General features: G+C 38.5%; 1 protein-coding gene across 6 annotated transcripts in view; it reads left to right on the top strand.

Moving 5' to 3' along the window:
- The window catches only part of CLHC1 (clathrin heavy chain linker domain containing 1), a 37,481-nt gene extending 20,687 nt beyond the window's left edge, over positions 1–16,794 (top strand). For all 6 annotated transcript variants that reach the window (XM_043917999.1, XM_043918004.1, XM_043918003.1 and 3 more), the window contains 3 exons: positions 11,374–11,576; positions 14,647–14,826; positions 16,459–16,794. In XM_043917999.1, coding sequence (XP_043773934.1) covers positions 11,374–11,576; positions 14,647–14,826; positions 16,459–16,655 — 580 coding nt within the window. In that variant the 3' untranslated portion in view covers positions 16,656–16,794. The remainder of the gene's footprint in view (positions 1–11,373; positions 11,577–14,646; positions 14,827–16,458) is intronic.
- The last annotated feature ends 298 nt before the right edge of the window (positions 16,795–17,092 follow it).

Raw genomic sequence — 17,092 nt, forward strand, 5'->3', positions numbered from 1 at the left:
GTAATAAGGCTTAGTCACAATGAGCTCAGGCCAGGAGTTGCCTCAAGGCAATTGACAAGATGATTTGTGACCAGTTATTGGAGTATGGAAGTTGATTAGTAAGGATAGAAAAGGGTTGATCATATCATGCTGCTCAGAGGGATAACTTTATTTCAGACAGGCTATGGATACATGTAAAGGATAAGCCCAAGAGAAAACTTACAAGCAGGAGGGATGTGAACCAAGGTAACATTTAAAAGAACATACAAACCAGCAAGCACAGGCAGGAGGTAGCTTCTTGGAGCTGAGTCTTGGCACAAATTGGCAGACTTGTACCAGGGTTCCCTTGGATTGGGTTCCCTGGAACCAAAGCCTAAGACAGGAATTTGGGTGTTCGTGAAGGATGACTTCTCAAGAAAAACCTGTAAGGGACTGAGTGAAGCAGAATAGGGAAATGCAAAGAGCCAAGCAAGGATGTGACCTTAGGCAAGTATTGAGCTATTACAGAGGGATGCCTCTGAAGCATCAAGCGCATCACAGAGCTGTTCCCACTTGTGGGAAGGGGCCAGGCTTCCCTGCTTCTCCATCAGTTAGTCAAGGGCTGTGGACTGCCTGGATAGAGTGGGAATACATAGCTTTCTGGGCATGGTGGCTCCCACTAGCCCTGGGTAATCCCTTATGGAAGGCAAGCACCTGTGAGCCACTGGCAGCCAATACCCAGAGCAGCTGGGGAAGAGTATGCTGACTCAGTAAGGAGGATTTGGGCAGGACACCAAAACAGCATCTGCCTTAGTCAACCGTTTGCATAATACAGATCTATTTGCTTTTCACATTAAGTTCGCTCCATCCAGGCACAGCTCCTCTAGGATTCTGTGGTGATAATTCTTGGGGAAACTTATAAGAGGAGGGTGAGCAGGATGAATTATAGCCCTTGTTACTAGGTCCTAGGGCTGTAATTTGCTTTTTTATAGCTTTATTGAGATATAGTTTATATATAATAACCTATATGTATTTAAAGTGTACAATTTGATTGAGTTGTTTAAAAACAGCATTATGGAGATATAATTGATACACAGTAGGCTGCACATATTTAAGGTGTGTAATTTGACAAGTATTGACATACGTATTGTTGTTGTTTAGTCGCTCAGTCGTGTCTGACTTTGTGATCTCATAGTCTGTAGCCCACCAGGCTCCTCTGTCCATGGAATTTCCCAGGCAAGAATACTAGAGTGAGTTGCCATTTTCTTCTCTAGGGGATCTTCCCAACTTAGGGATCAAACCTAAGTCTCCTGCATTGCAGGCAGATTCTTTACTGCTGAGCCACCAGAGAAACCCTGTCTTGTCATATGCATGCATGCTTGAAATTATCAGCACAATCAAGATACTAAATATATCCACAACTCTCAAATGTTTCCTTCTGTCCCTTTGTAATGCCTCTTCTTTCCTTCTACCACATCATTTTACCCTCCTTCCCATCTCTAGATAACCACTGATCTACTTTATATTATCCTAGTTTCATTTTCATTTCCAAAAATTATATATATTATATATTGAAATCAGACATTGTATATTCTTTTTTTTCCTTGGTCTGGCTTCTTTCACTTATAATTACTTTGAGATTCATCCATATTAATTGATACTGGTTATTTTTCTTCTCTATCACCCATTTTAGAGTCTTCTTACTTGTATTTCTTTTGGTCTTGATGGCTTGTCTGATAGAATGACTGTGGTTACCATGCCTTTATCAAACCATGTTTTTTTTATTATTTTATGTTGGAGTACAACTGATTAACAATGTTGTGTTAGTTTCAGGTGTACAGCGAAGTGATTCAGCTATGCATGTACGTGAATCTATTCTTTTTCAAATTGTTTTCTCGTTTAGAAACCATAGTTCTTGATTTACCCACTAACTGTGTTCAGTTGGCATGGGACTACCCAGAGATATAGTAGCAGATCACCTGTCACTTGTAACAGACAACATTTGTATAACAAATGTATAGCATTTGAAAAACAGCTATTGGGTTGTGCTAAAGATGGAGTATTTATCCATGGAGTATCAAAGACTGTAACAAGAAATGCTCATCATGAAACTGTATTCTGACAGACTCACCAAGTCACAAGGTCAGATGGGCTCAGAAGAGTCCATCCAAAATCAAGTATGACCAAGATCGTGCTCAGTCAGGCCCAGAGCACCCAAGTAAGCTTCATGAATAAGTGGCCCAGACCCCATGTCAATTCCCACCATCTTATGGGTACTGATACTGCTTCTACAGCTTGTGACTAAGGGCTCATGCAAGGGTGGGGTTACCTAAGAAGAGCAGAAAGGAGAAGGAAAAAAACCCAAACTTTGTTCCTGGAAGGTTAAAATGGTGTCTAGGTGATGCCCCAGGTAAATAGCAGGGAGGACACAGCTCACCCATCAACAGAAAATTGGATTAAAGATTTACTGAGCATGGCCCCGCCCATCAAAACAAGACCCAGTATCCCCCTCAGTCAGTCTATCCCTTCAGGAAGCTTTCATAAGCCTCTTATCCTTCTCCATTAGAGGGCAGACAGAATGAAAACCACAATCACAGAAAACCAATCTAATCACATGGACCACAGCCTTGTCTAACTCAGTGAAACTATGAGCCATGCCATGTAGGGCCACCCAAGATGGACATGTCATGGTGGAAAGTTCTGACTCCAAAATGTGGTCCACTGGAGAAGGGAATGGCAAACCATTTCGGTATTCCTGCCTTGAGAACCCCATGAACAGTATGAAAAGGCAAAAAGATAGGACACTGAAAGATGAACTCCCCAGATCGGTAGGTGCCCAATATGCTACTGGAGATCAGTGGAGAAATGACTCCAGAAAGAATGAAGAGATGGAGCCAAAGCAAAAACAACACCCAGTTATGGATGTGTCTGGTGATGGAAGCAAGGTCTGATGCTTTAGGAGCAATACTGCATAGGAACCTGGAATGTTAGGTCCAGGAATCAAGTAAATTGGAAGTGGTCAAACAGGAGATGGCAAGAGTGAACATCAACATTTTAGGAATCAGCAAACTAAAATGGACTGGAATGGGTGAATTTAACTCAGATGACCATTTTATCTACTACTGTGCGCAAGAATCCCTTAGAAGAAATGGAGTAGCCATCATAGTCAACAGAAGAATCTGAAACATAGTACTTGGATGCAATCTCAAAAATGACAGAATGATCTCTGTTTGTTTCCAAGGCAAACCATTCAATATCACGGTAATCCAAGTCTATGCCCTGACCAGTAATGCTGAAGAAACTGAAGTTGAACGGGTCTATGAAGACCTACAAGACCTTCTAGAAGTGACACCCAAAAAAGATGTCCTTTTCGTTATAGGGAACTGGAATGCAAAAGAAGGAAGTCAAGAAACACCTGGAGTAACAGGCAAATTTGGCCTTGGAGTACAGAATGAAGCAGCGCAAAGGCTAATAGGGTTCTGCCAAGAGAATGCACTGGTCATAGCAAACACCCTCTTCCAACAACACAAGAGAAGACTCTACACATGGACATCACCAGATGGTCCACACCAAAAAGAGATTGATAATATTGTTTGCAGCCAAAGATGGAGAAGCTCTATACAGTCAGCAAAAACAAGACCAGAGGCTGACTGTGGCTCAGATCATGAATTCCTTCTTGCCAAATTCAGACTTAAGTTGAAGAAAGTAGGGAAAAACCACTAGACCATTCAGGTATGACCTAAATCAAATCTCTAATGATTATACAGTGGAAGTGAGAAATAGATTTAAGGGACTAGATCTGATAGACAGAGTGCCTGATGAACTATGGACAGAGGTTTGTGACATTGTACAGGAGGCAGTGATCAAGATCATCCCCAGGAAAAAGAAATGCAAAAAGGCAAAATGGTTGTCTGAGGAGGCCTTACAAATAGCTGAGAAAAGAAGAGAAGCGAAAAGCAAAGGAGAAAAGGAAAGATATACCCATTTTAATGCAGAGTTCCAAAGAATAGCAAGGAGAGATAAGAAAGCCTTCCTTAGTGATCTGTGCAAAGAAATAGAGGAGAACAATAGAATGGGAAAGACTAGAGATCTCTTCAAGAAAATTAGAGATACCAAGGGAACATTTCATGCAAAGATTTTGGCACAATAAAGGACAGAAATGTTATGGACCTAACAGAAGTAGAAGATATTAAGAAAAGGTGGCAAGAATACACAGAAGAACTGGACAAAAAAGATCTTCATGACCCAGATAATCACGGTGGTGTGATCACTGACACTCACCTAGAGCCAGACATCACATCCTGGAATGTGAAGTCAAGTGGGCCTTAGGAAGCATCACTACGAACAAAGCTAGTGGAGGTGATGGAATTCCAATTGAGCTATTTCAAATCCTAAAAGATGATGCTGTGAAAGTGCTGCACTCAATATGCCAGCCAATTTGGAAAACTCAGCAGTGGCCACAGGACTGGAAAAGGTCAGTTTTCATTCCAACCCCTAAGAAAGGCAATGACAAAGAATGTTCAAACTACCACAGAGTTGCACTCATCTCACACCCTAGCAAAGTAATGCTCAAAATTCTCCAAGCCAGGCTTTAACAGTACGTGAACCATGAGTTTCCATATGTTCAAGCTGTATTTGGAAAAGGCTGAGGAACCAGAGATCAAATTCCCAACATCCATTGGATCATCAAAAAAGCAAGAGAGTTCCAGAAAAACACCTACTTCTGCTTTATTGACTATGCCAAAACCTTTGACTGTGTGGATCACAACAAACTGTGGAAAACTCTCAAAGAGAATGGAATACCAGACCACCTGACCTGCCTCCTAAGAAATCTGTATGCAGGTCAAGAAGCAACAGTTAGAACTGGACATGGAACAACAGACTGGTTCCAGATTGGGAAAGGGGCAGGTCAAGGCACTATATTGTCACCCTGCTTATTTAACTTATATGCAGAGTACATTGTGGGAAATGGCAGGCTGGATGAAGTAAAAGCTGGAAACAGGATTGCCAGGAGAAATATCAATAACCTCAGATATGCAGATGACACCACCCTTATGGCAGAAAGTGAACAATTAAGAGCCTCTTGAAAGAAGAGAGTGAAAAAGCTGGCTTAAAACTCAACATTCAGAAAACTAAGATTATGGCATCTGGTCCCATCACTTCATGGCAAATAGATGGAGGAACAGTGGAAACAGCGAGAAACTTTATTTTTTTGGGCTCCAAAATCACTGCAGATGGTGACTGCAGTCATGAAATTAAAAGATGCTTGCTCCTTGGAAGAAAAGCTATGACCAACTTAGATAGCATATTAAAGAGCAGAGACATTACTTTGCCAACAAAGGTCCATGTCAAAGCTTTGGTTTTTCCAGTGGTCATGTATGGATGTAAGAGTTGGTTATCAAGAAAGCTGAGTGCCAAAGAATTGCTTTTGAACTGTGGTGTTAGAGAAGACTCTTGAGAGTCCCTTGGACTGCAAGGAGATCCAACCAGTCCATCCTAAAGGAAATCAGTCCTGAATATTCATTGGAAGGACTGATGTTGAAGCTGAAGCTCCAATACTTTGGCCACCTGATGTGAAGAGCTGACTCATTGGAAAAGACCCTGATGCTGGGGAAAATTGAAGGCGAGAGGAGAAGGGGATGACAGAGGATGAGATGGTTGGAGGGCATCACCGACTCAATGGACATGAGTTTGAGTAAACTCCAGGAAATGGTAATGGACAGGGAAGCCTGGCGTGCTGTAGTCCATGGGTTCGCAGAGTCAGACACGACTGTACGACTGAACTGAACTGAAGTGATGCCAACTTATCTCTTCATCTTTCAGCATGAAGGGTTCTCTTTAAACTAATGATCATTATATGGTACTATATTCTCAATAGGTAGAATACTTGGATCTGGGAAATAAAGAGTGGCCCTAATCAACCAGCACTCCCAGGAACCTGCTTGGAGAGTGTGTTAGTCAGGGTTCTCCAGAGAAACAGAAAAAATAACATAAGAAATGGACTCATGATTGTGGAGGCTGAGACGTCCCCACATCTGCAGTTGGCAATCTGGAGACTGAAGATAATCAGTGGTTTAAGTTCCAATCTGAAAACTGGCAGCCTTGAGACCCAAAGGCAGGAGAAGACTGGTTTCCCAGCTAAGTAGCAGGCAGGAAGAGTTCCCTTTTACCTGAGTGGGCGTCATCCTTTTTGTACAATTCAGACCTTCAACTGAATAGTTGAGGGCCACCCATATTCAGGAGAGCAATCTGCTTTACTCAGACTGCCAATTAAATAAAGTGTTACTCTCTTTAAATACATTCTCACAGACACATCCCAAATAATATTTGACCAAATACCTGGGTCTTCTTTGTCCCAGTCAACTTGACACATAAAGTTAACCTTCAGCACAGGGAGTTTGTGCTTCCCATGCCTGCAGCTTTAGGCTCTGTGAGTCTGGAATTCCTGATTATCGTGAGAAGGTAGGACTGTTGCTAGACAACAGGGAAAAGGGGAATAGGTTTGGTAGACTCTGTATGCCCTTGAAGAGGGCATGATATCTCGATTTGGGTGTGTCATTTACTACATGGGAAATTTTTTAAAAACTTTTAATTTTGTGTTAGAGTATGGCTGATTGACCATGTTGTGATAGTTTAGGTGGACAGCAAAGGGACTCAGCCAGACATACACAACTACACGGGGCATTTGTAAGAAAAGGAGTGAGATAGGATAGGGAAGGGGAAGGACCAAGCAAGGATGTGAACTCAGGTAAAGTCTAGGATTAGCCAGTATTGTAGGGATAGAGCTATGGAGCACAAGGCATAATGCAAAGCTGACTATTGGACTGGCTTTTTGTGTCCTTTACTAGTCAGTCATCAGCTTTAGATTACAAGGGGGTTGAAAAACAGGCTAATTTTCTGGGTGAGGTGGTTCCAGTTTTGAGGGCAGTTTGGAGAAGGAGGCAGCTATGAGCTGTCATTAGTCAGCTGGAGATGAGGCACTGGCACAGTAAAGGGGGCCTGAGTGAGGCACCAAAACTGTGTCCACCAGTTTATGAAGATCAGTCTGGAAATAGATACCAGCTCCTTTTGTGGTGTCTATGTGGGCAGGGCTTGGGCCGTGAGTATTAGAAGGGAGAATGACAAAAGGTCTCCCTGTCATCTCTCTAGGAGCCATAGCCTGCTCATTTTGCAGCCTAGGGGCTATGCTTTTTTGGCCCTAAATGCATAGGGGCAGAATACATATTGGAGAGTAGTTATAATTCTTATATTTAAGAAGGATATCATAAGGGAGTAGATGGACAAATGTTAGCCCTCCCTAAATAACAAATCCATAACTTAGAAATGTCCCAAACATAAAAAATGGCAAGTTTGCATATTACTACCTACTGCTACCTATTTCAAATTCACATGTCCCTGCACAACTGAGGACAGTCATAAATCTGTCCTGGATTGATCGCACTATTGTTTCCCATTGCAAAGTACCTTCTTCTCACCCCATCATGTTATGCCTTCAGTTACTTTTCAGATAATAATTATTCACATAATAACTATGTTCACATAATCCCTGTTTTAGAAGTCGTCTTCATACATGTACCCTTCTTTGCCTTTTTTCTTTCTTTGCCTGGTTACACTTCTGCATTCTCCACAAAAAGTGCTTGTCGGGGAGTGCTGGTGCAGGTGCATCAAAATGCGTGTTCATTTCTCACATCTGTCACCTGGTGCAGAGACACTTCCGACAGGACTGATTTCCTTACATATACTTGGGCCATTCTACCTCTTAGTTGTAAGAATTTAAACTCTTATGCAGTTCCCTGAGTGCATAAAGTGGGAAAATACCACCACTTTTTTTTCCCAAAGTATTCATATTTCTGTATTTTCTGGGCATACCATTGAGCATAAATGTCTTTATTCTAAATAGGACAATTTGATTTAACTCTAGAGCACTTATAAGCTAATTAACATTGTTTGGATTTTCCATGTTTGGGGTTTCTTCTATTTAGATACCTTAGTTTAGACACTATAAAAATCATTACAACTTTACTTCATACCATATATGGATGTGAGAGTTGGACTATAAAGAAAGCTGAGCGCAGAAGAATTGATGCTTTTGAACTGTGGTGTTGGAGAAGACTTTTGAGAGTCCCTTGGACTGTGAGGAGATCCAACCAGTCCATCCTAAAGGAGATCAGTCCTGGGTGTTCATTGGAAGGACTGATGTTGAAGCTGAAACTCCAAAACTTTGGCCACCTGATGTGGAGAGCTGATTCATTTGAAAAGACCCTGATGCTGGGAGGGATTGAGGGCAGGAGGAGAAGGGGACGACAGAGGATGAGATGGTTGGATGGCATCACCAACACAATGGACATGGGTTTGGGTGGACTCTGGGAGTTGGTGATGGACAGGGAGGCCTGGCGTGCTGCAGTTCATGGGGTCACAAAGAGTCGGACATGACTGAGTGACTGAACTGAACTGAACTGATATTTGCAACAATTGATTTTAAAATGTTAGATTTCAGTCTTCTGGCAGTATTTTTATTTTTTCTTAAGCTTTGATGGAACTATGTGGTAAAACTATGCACTAAAATTAGAAGACTGTGGATAACTATGGATTAAACCTATTCATACATTCCAAGTCTCCATTATGAACTCATAGAAACAAAAATCTGAACTTTTTCCCAAAAAATGATTGGATGAACTACTATTGAAAATATGCTACAAATTGAAAATAAGGCAAAGCCTTTTAAGAGTATGAACTCAATATATTAGTTTATAGAAAAAGCCTTTAGATTATTTATAAAGCATCATAAATTATGTACATACTTATGAAACATACCATATAGAAAGAGGGATTCCCAATGATTTTTAATGAATTAATCATTAAAAATGTATGAAGATAAGCTGCACTTTATTTAATCTACATTTTTTCTTAATCTTTATTTAGATAGAATACTGTTTTTTGTATATTAGAATGTTTCCTTTTTTTTGGATCCAGAGATGATAGAAAAGAATAAAGGCAAATCACACTTTTTATTCTTACCCTCTGTCCCCTGATCTCTGACTCTGATAACCTGGCCTTTACCACACAGCTGCCTTTAAAAGTGCTTCAGTTCTTTTCCTGAAGCTCAGCACAGAGCCAGCCCTAGAGCAACCTGGGTTATAGAGTAAACTTGGCTCTCTTAGTCATTCCTACCGGGAAAAATCTAATCACTTGACCCACAAAGCCTAAATTTAAGAAATGGTTCTTTGTTGGTGTTAATGTCTCCAAATTGCAGATGTTGCCCCTGGAAAGGAAAAATACCTCTAAAATATTAACTTTACAAACCCAATCCTGTAAGATAACAATAAATGAATATCATGCATAGATTTGGTGATTATATATTACCTTTATTTTGACTTCCGAAAAATTTACAGCACTGGGGTGGGTAGCCTCTCCCTTCTCCAGGGCATCTTCCTGACCCAGGAATCAAACCAGGGCCTCCTGCATTGCAGGTGGATTCTTTACCAACAGAGTTATCAGGGAAGCCCACAGTCTGGCTTATAATCAAGTATACCTTAGTTTACCTGTGGAGTTAAGCATGTTTTATTTATTAGTCATTTGTATTCCCCAGAGCTAGTCTGGTCTCAGGTCCACTTTCAGAAGCCTTTGAAAGAGCCACCTTTAGAGCTGGAAGCTGCGGTTGGAAGAGCCAAGGAGGGGCTTTGTGTCAGTCGCTCTGTCAAGTCTGACTCTTTGCAGCCCTTTGGACTGCAGCCTGTCAGGCTCCTCTGTCCATGGGATTTTTCAGGCAAGAGTACTGAAGAGGGTTGCCATGATGAGGTAATTAGGGGGAGAAGAGGGGGAGGGAGCTTCCCAGGCTCATTTCTCAGCCTGGTCCAGGGTGCCTCTCTTACCCCCAGGGCTAGCATCCTTACTTTTCTTCCCCTCCTTTTCCTTCAGGGCCAATCCCATTCTTTTGGGGCTTGATCCTCCTCCTCCCTTTGGATAATTTTCTTTTTAATCCTACTCTTTGCTTCTCATCATCCTTTTGGAAAGTGACAAGCGAAGACAGTCTTAGTCTCAACTCTGGCCTTCTCTCAGGTGGGACAGCATTGTGAGGGTGACCACTGAAAATAATGTAATAAATAGTATTAATAAGAGAAATAAATACTAAAGTACTTATATTTTCATGTTGCTTCAGTAACGTAGTCACTAAAAACAACTGAAATAATGACTTGTTCAGCCTCAGGAAATGCTGTGACTGTAGCTACCAAAACCCGTATTTTGGTATTGAAATGTGGAAGTCAGGGAATTCCTTACTACGTAATTAATTTGTACTCAGAACCTGCCTTTTGATTTTAGACCCTCCTCTCTGCTGTCCCCACCAGTAAACACATAGGGCTTTATCTATCTAATTTTCAATAAAGAGACATTTTGTAGGGGTTTCAGAATTTCATTTTATTATTATTGGTGTTTTATTACATATATGCAGACACTAATATTATGTGATTAATATTACATAATTAATATTAAATAATATTCTGTAGCTATTAAATAAAAATTTAATTAAAGCACAATTTCAGTACAGCCAGTAATTAGAAGTGGTTTCTTTAGTCATATCCAAATCTTTTTTGGCTTATGCTTATAGTTTCTATCTTCCCTGGTGGCTTAGATGATAAAGAATCTGCCTGCAACTCAGGAGACCCAGGTTCGATCCCTGGGTCAGGAAGATCCCCTGGAGAAGGAAATGACAGCCCACTCCAGTGTTCTTGCCTGGAGTTACTGTGTAGTACATATGATTTCCTTCAACTGTGTATGAAGATGGTGCACTACAATTGATGGAAAGTGAAATCTATTTAGTCAAACCATCTCAAAAGAACTGCTTCTTTAGTCTCTCCTAATAGACACAGTTAAGTTCATTTATGCCCCTCCACATTGTTTCCTCCAAATCTATAACAATAAAAAACAAAACACTGCTGTCATACTTTCTATTTCGCTTTTAGTACTATATAGTGCTTGCAAGATGTGATGCTAATTTCAAGCTAAAAACTTTGTCACTGTCTCTAACCAACACTTAATAAGTTCTTACATTCTACAGGGTTTTGGAAACTATATAACAGCTAAGATCATTGAGAGCCTCAATTAGGAGAGAAGTTTTGTTTACCTTGAAAATTTAAACCCCACCAGTCTTTTCAGGAGAGTTTTAACCTTGTTTGTAGATTTTTTAAAAAGTTGAGCTCAATTTCACCAAAATGACTTCCCCCAAAGGAAGACATGCTGATTGTTTTTGTTCTTGTGATTACATCTTAAATATGTTTAATTTCATCAATTGCCTAACTTGGGATTCTTACAGACCATAGAAAATCCAGTTCTACTGTGCTGAATTTTCAAATATTTCATTCTCATCCATTCATTAAGAACTCACTAATATGTGCCCTATTGATCTGCTTGCTCTAGGCTGACATTTTCTGAGGAGGCTGGGGATGTGATTTTTGATTATGGGGAGCAGGATACTTATAATAAGGCCAAATGTCTGGCTTTAGCTCAGATTATCTACAGTGAATGTGGCTTGCACAAGAAGGCTCTTCTTTGCCTATGTAAACAGGGTCAGATTCATGGGGCCATGGAATACATACAACAATTCAAGGATTTTACTTCTGGTAAGTGAAAAAGCCTTTTATTTGTATATGTTCATATTCTGGACTTCAGTTGTAAGATCACCCACGATATTATTTGGACTTACATTGTAAAACTTGCTTTATATATACTGGTAAGTAGATTTCTTTAGTAATTTTTAGTGAAAACAGATAAGCTGGAACTGATTGACTTTGATGCCAGACTTTCAGATACATTATGTATTTCCTCAATACATAGACATTTAGTAAACTTTAGATATTTGGACCATGCTATTTAAGAATTTAAAAAAACATATATAATTTCTGAACTATAATATAAGCGTTAGAATTAGTGAAATAATGTTGATTTTAAATGTTTAAAACACCTAGGTTGCAGCTAAACAATGATCTGAGAGAATGGAGGACCTTAGAGTGATCCTAGTTGAATGAGCTAATCTCTTACTATAGTCTAGTTCAGCATTAACCTTAATGTACAGGCAGTCCTGACAAATCCCCATACCCCAGGCCTGTGTCAATCCTGATTTTGCAAGCTATGTACTCCAGTTCTAAGAAATCACAAAATGGAACAAAATAAAGCACTTTTAGGTTACATTTTTTCCAGGTAAACAATCTTTTATGGTTGTTGAATCTAATCATTTTTGAAGAAAAAATTAACTTTTACTTAGGTTTTTAAAGTTATTAGTTTTTTTCATGCATTATGTAACAGCATGCCTGATACAGTTAGTGTAATAATAGCTTAGTCCACCTTTTTATATCCCTGTCTCACTTAAGCCTTATGTTAACTCTGTGAACTAGGTTTTGTTATTACCCCTATTTTATAGATGAAAAATAACTATGTGTTCACAGAGAGGTAAGTAATTCGCCTGTATAACGCAGCAATGGATCAGAATCTAGCAAGAGTAGTTATGACATAATATTTGTTGAATGAATAATTATTTTACTATTTAAATTATACAGATTCAGTTTCTGTTTTATTGTTTTTCCTTAAAATTATTTTAGTCAAGGTTTAGGCATGAAATGTAAGTTTTAATTACTCTTGGAATTTTTATTGAATGAAATGTGAAGCTTCTTTTTTTGCTTGCAAAATTTGCCTCACATGAGTACATAGAAATACGATTGACTCATTATCATATTATCCTGTTCTTCTAGTAACACATTACACTAGAAAATAATTAAATTCACAATCAGCTCTCCATATTCATGGGTTTCACATCTGTGGATTCTAAGAACTCTAGATTGAAAATATTTGAGGGGAAAAAATTCTAGAAAGTTCCACAAAGCAGAACTTGTATTTGCTGTGCACCAGCAATTATTTACATAACATTTACATTGTATTTACAACTATTTACATAGTATTTACATTGTGTTAGGTAACCCAGAGATGATTTAAAGTATATGGAAGGATGTGCGTAGGTTATATGCAAATACTATGCCATTTTGTGTAAGAGACTTTTTATATGAGACTTGAGTATCCTCAGATTTTGGTATCTGCAAGGGGTCCTGCAACCAATACCCCATGGACACCAAGGGACAACTGTATATTGTTCTAATTTAAGAAATAATAATACTCCTATATAATTAGAATCTTGGTACTTATCCTCAGAATTTATTTAGCACAGCATCATAAGATAATAATAACCTGAGGAAAATTAAGCTTAGAAGGTAGAAACAATGTTTGGAAGATTCCTTTGCTTATTTTACATTTTAGTGACAAACAGCCACAGCTTTCCAAAGTATCATCCTTGGCCTTCGGGGACATTTGTTGCTGTTGTTCAGTAACACAGTCATGTCCGACTCTTTGTGACCTCACGGACTGCAGCACGCCAGGCTTCCCTGTCCATCACCAGCTCCTAGAGCCTGCTCAAACTCATGTTCATTCAGTTGGTGATGCTATCCAACCATCTCATCCTCTGTCCTCCCCTTCTCCTGCCTTCAGTCTTTCCCAGCATCAGGGTCTTTTCTAACGAGTGGGCTCTTCACATCAGGTGGCCAAAGTATTGGAGCTTCGCCTTCAGCATCAGTCCTTCCAATGAACATTCAGAACTGATTTTCTTTAGCATTGGATGGTTTGGTCTTCTTGCAGTCTGAGGGACTCTCAAGAGTCTTCTCGAATACCACAATTCAAAAGCATCAATTCTTTGCCTAACCCTAACCCTTCTTTATGGTCCAACTCTCACATCCATACATGACTACTGGAAAAACTATAGCTGTGACTATATGGACCTTTGTCAGCAAAATAGTGTGTCTGCTTTTTAGTATGCTGTCTAGATTTGTCATAACTTTTCTTCCAAGGAGCAAGCTTCTTTTAATTTCAAGGCTGCAGTCACCATCTGCAGTAATTTTGGAGCCCCAAAAAATAGTCTGTCACTGTTTCCATTGTTTCCCCATCTATTTGCCAAAAAGTGATGGAACCAGATGCCATGATCTTAGTTTTTTGAATGTTGAGTTTTAAGCCAGCTTTTTCCACTCTCCTCTTTTACCTTCGTCTAGAGTCTCTTTAGTTCTTTTCCACTTTCTGCCATAAGGGGACATACTCAGTTTGTTAATACTTTCTGGTTTGAGAAGAAAATGGTCTCTCTGAGATTTAGACTGTCAGCTTTCCATTTACATTTACAAATCAAAGAAAACAAAAACAGTAGTTATAAAAAAAAGTCTTTTGTTCCAAAAGGAAAATCTGACTCATAGTGCATCTGTTTTAGAAGGAAAAATTCTTTTTGTCCTGCTCCTCTACCCACTTCCCACCAATGATTTCTAGAATAAAACTGAGATCCAAAAGATTAAGTGACTGATCAAGCTATGATTAAAATTCAGGTTTCTTGATTGTCAACCTGATCTTTTTTGTTAATGCCACATTTCTTTTCATGACAATTTTTTGATAAATTTTTGCTTGTACTCTTTGTTTAGGTAGTTTTCCTTTGTTTTTTCCTCTACTGAGTAGGATTTTTTTTTTTTTTTTTGATTGGAAATAGTAATGTTGAATTCATTGAGAGCTTTGGAAGGATTGGAAAACGAAGAGTTGATTGGCAAAGATAAACATTAACTAGTCCCACATCATATTAGGATGTTGAGATACAGTTTTTCATTTTGCTTTTAGATGACCTGAAGCAGCTAATAAAGTTATGTCCCAACATTGAATTGATTCAGTGTCTCACTAAAGAATGGAATGGGAAACCACCATATTTATCTTTTGGTCTTGCTGTACTTCACCTGTTCTCTGTAGACATGAGAAAAGTTGGGATTAAGCTACTTCAAGAAATAAGTAAAGGTGGGAAAGGTAAGTGAAGTAAAATGTTGTTGTAGAAGAAATAGTAGTGAGTTATTTAAGGAAAGGTTCAAGATTATTATGTTTGAGTTAACTCTGTCTTCCTCAGAGTTCTTTCTTGGCATGTTGCTGCTGCTGCTGCTAAGTCACTTCAGTCATGTCCAACTCTGACGACCCCATAGACGGCAGCCCACCAGGCTCCCCTGTCCCTGGGATTCTCCAGGCAAGAACACTGGAGTGGGCTGCCATTTCCTTCTCTAATGCATGAAAGGGAGAAGTGAAAGTGAAGTCACTCAGTCATGTCTGACTCTTAGCGACCCCATGGACTGCAGCCTACCAGGCTCCTCCGTCCATGGGATTTTCCAGGCAAGAGTACTGGAGTGGGTTGCCAGTGCCTTCTCCGTCTTGGCACATTAGGTGTTTATAAAGATTACCACATCTGTTGGCAATAGTGTATATTTGTTGAGAGGATTAGAAAGAAGAGAGATTCTTTATGAAGCTTGAGGAGAACATCATAATAATTATAAATGCTATGACTACTCTAAAAACTTTATATATATTAACATGCATATATTTAATAATTTTTATATATATTTTAGATGTTATTTAGACAAACTTTGTTTCTTGTTCCCAAAATAAATATATATGTAAATATTATTTACATGTATCATTTACTTTGAATCTCACTCTGCAGTGCAATCAAGAATAATTAGATCTCAATTTTTTTTTCCTTTCTCTAATTTAATATAGAAATTTGAGCCGATACCTTGATTTTAAATTATTACATGGGGCCAAAGAATGAAGAGTAAATTACATGAAAACATATTTGGGAAGATAATTTAGAAATTATCATTATAGATATCAACTAAAATATTTTGTGTGATAGAAAAATAGTAATCATGGTAGGAATAAAATAACAGTGATTACAATATCCTGAATAGAAATCCTCATTCATCAAATATCATAAGTAATGAAGGTAATAGAGGAATGAGTTCCATAAATAGTCCCAAAGAGGGTGACTATAAATGATTTTAAAAAGTAATTATGAAAATAATTTCTTTTTTTATAAATAATATCATTAGTTTTCCTTAATAAACTAAATCCTTCTTTTATTTCCTTTAGAAAAACATTTGTTATAGAAACCTCATCATTAAAAGGTCTCTGTCTAGAGGCTGGATGGAGGTTTTACCAGAGATTTTTTTTAAATCCTTAGGTTAGCACTGTTAGGGCATTTATGAAAGTGAAGGATCATGAAAAGTTGGCCATCAGATTTGTTAGCAGGTTCCTAGTGGTACCCTAGGACTGTGAGTGAGGCTGGTCCCACAGTCTTCACTTTCTGAGTTCCCTACATCTCAACCTTCAGCATCTGCTGACGTTACCAAGAAGGAGATGAGTGGAAGAATAGGGAATGTGAGAAATGGTGGAGGATTGAATTGAGGCGTAGAAAGGTTAATGAAAAAGGAGGAGAAAGAACTTACACTTGAGTACTTAACCATGAGCTCAACTGGGAACTCCACATGACACTTAAAGGAATTGGATCTAACAGGAATGGAGTTGAAATGATATTTCTTTATTTTTGAAGAATTGTTAAGTATAAATTATAAGATGAGTGCTGTACTATAATATTGGATTTTATTTCCTCAGATGCAGTTGAACATCTTATGATAAATGATCCATTTTGCTCCCTAGAAAAGTGGCAAGAAGTAGCAAATGTATGTTTACAGAATGGCTTTGACCAATTATCTAATGACATTATGTCTGTTCTTCGATCTCAAGCTGGGGTTACAGAAATTTCTGAAGAGGATGATACAGTCAACTTAATGCAGCATGTCTTTTGGTAGTTCTACATCTTAGCCAGTTGAGGGAGCCTGTATAACATTTTATGTATATTGGTTGGGTAAACTGGTTTTGGTATAACTTGTAAATAAATCTGGAGTGTGAAGGTCTCAGAAATAAATCATGCTTCTTTTATTATGATGATGTTTAGATTTGTCCTTAAAATATTTTATACCTTTGCTTTCTTTTTTTTAATATGGTCATTTTGTATATTGAATCTTTTAAAAAAATTCCTATTTTTTCCTTTAAAAATGTTTTAATTTTTATTTTCTATTGAAGTATAGTTGATTTACATCATTGTGTTAGTTTCAAGTGTACAGCAAAGTGATTCACTTATACATGTATCTAGTCTTTTTCAGATTCTTTTCCCATATAGGTTATTATAAAATATTGAGTATAATCCCCTGTGCTATATAGTAGGTTCTTATTGATTATTTTATAT

This window comes from Cervus elaphus, chromosome 11 (genome assembly GCF_910594005.1).
Source record: "Cervus elaphus chromosome 11, mCerEla1.1, whole genome shotgun sequence".
Lineage (NCBI taxonomy): Eukaryota > Metazoa > Chordata > Mammalia > Artiodactyla > Cervidae > Cervus > Cervus elaphus.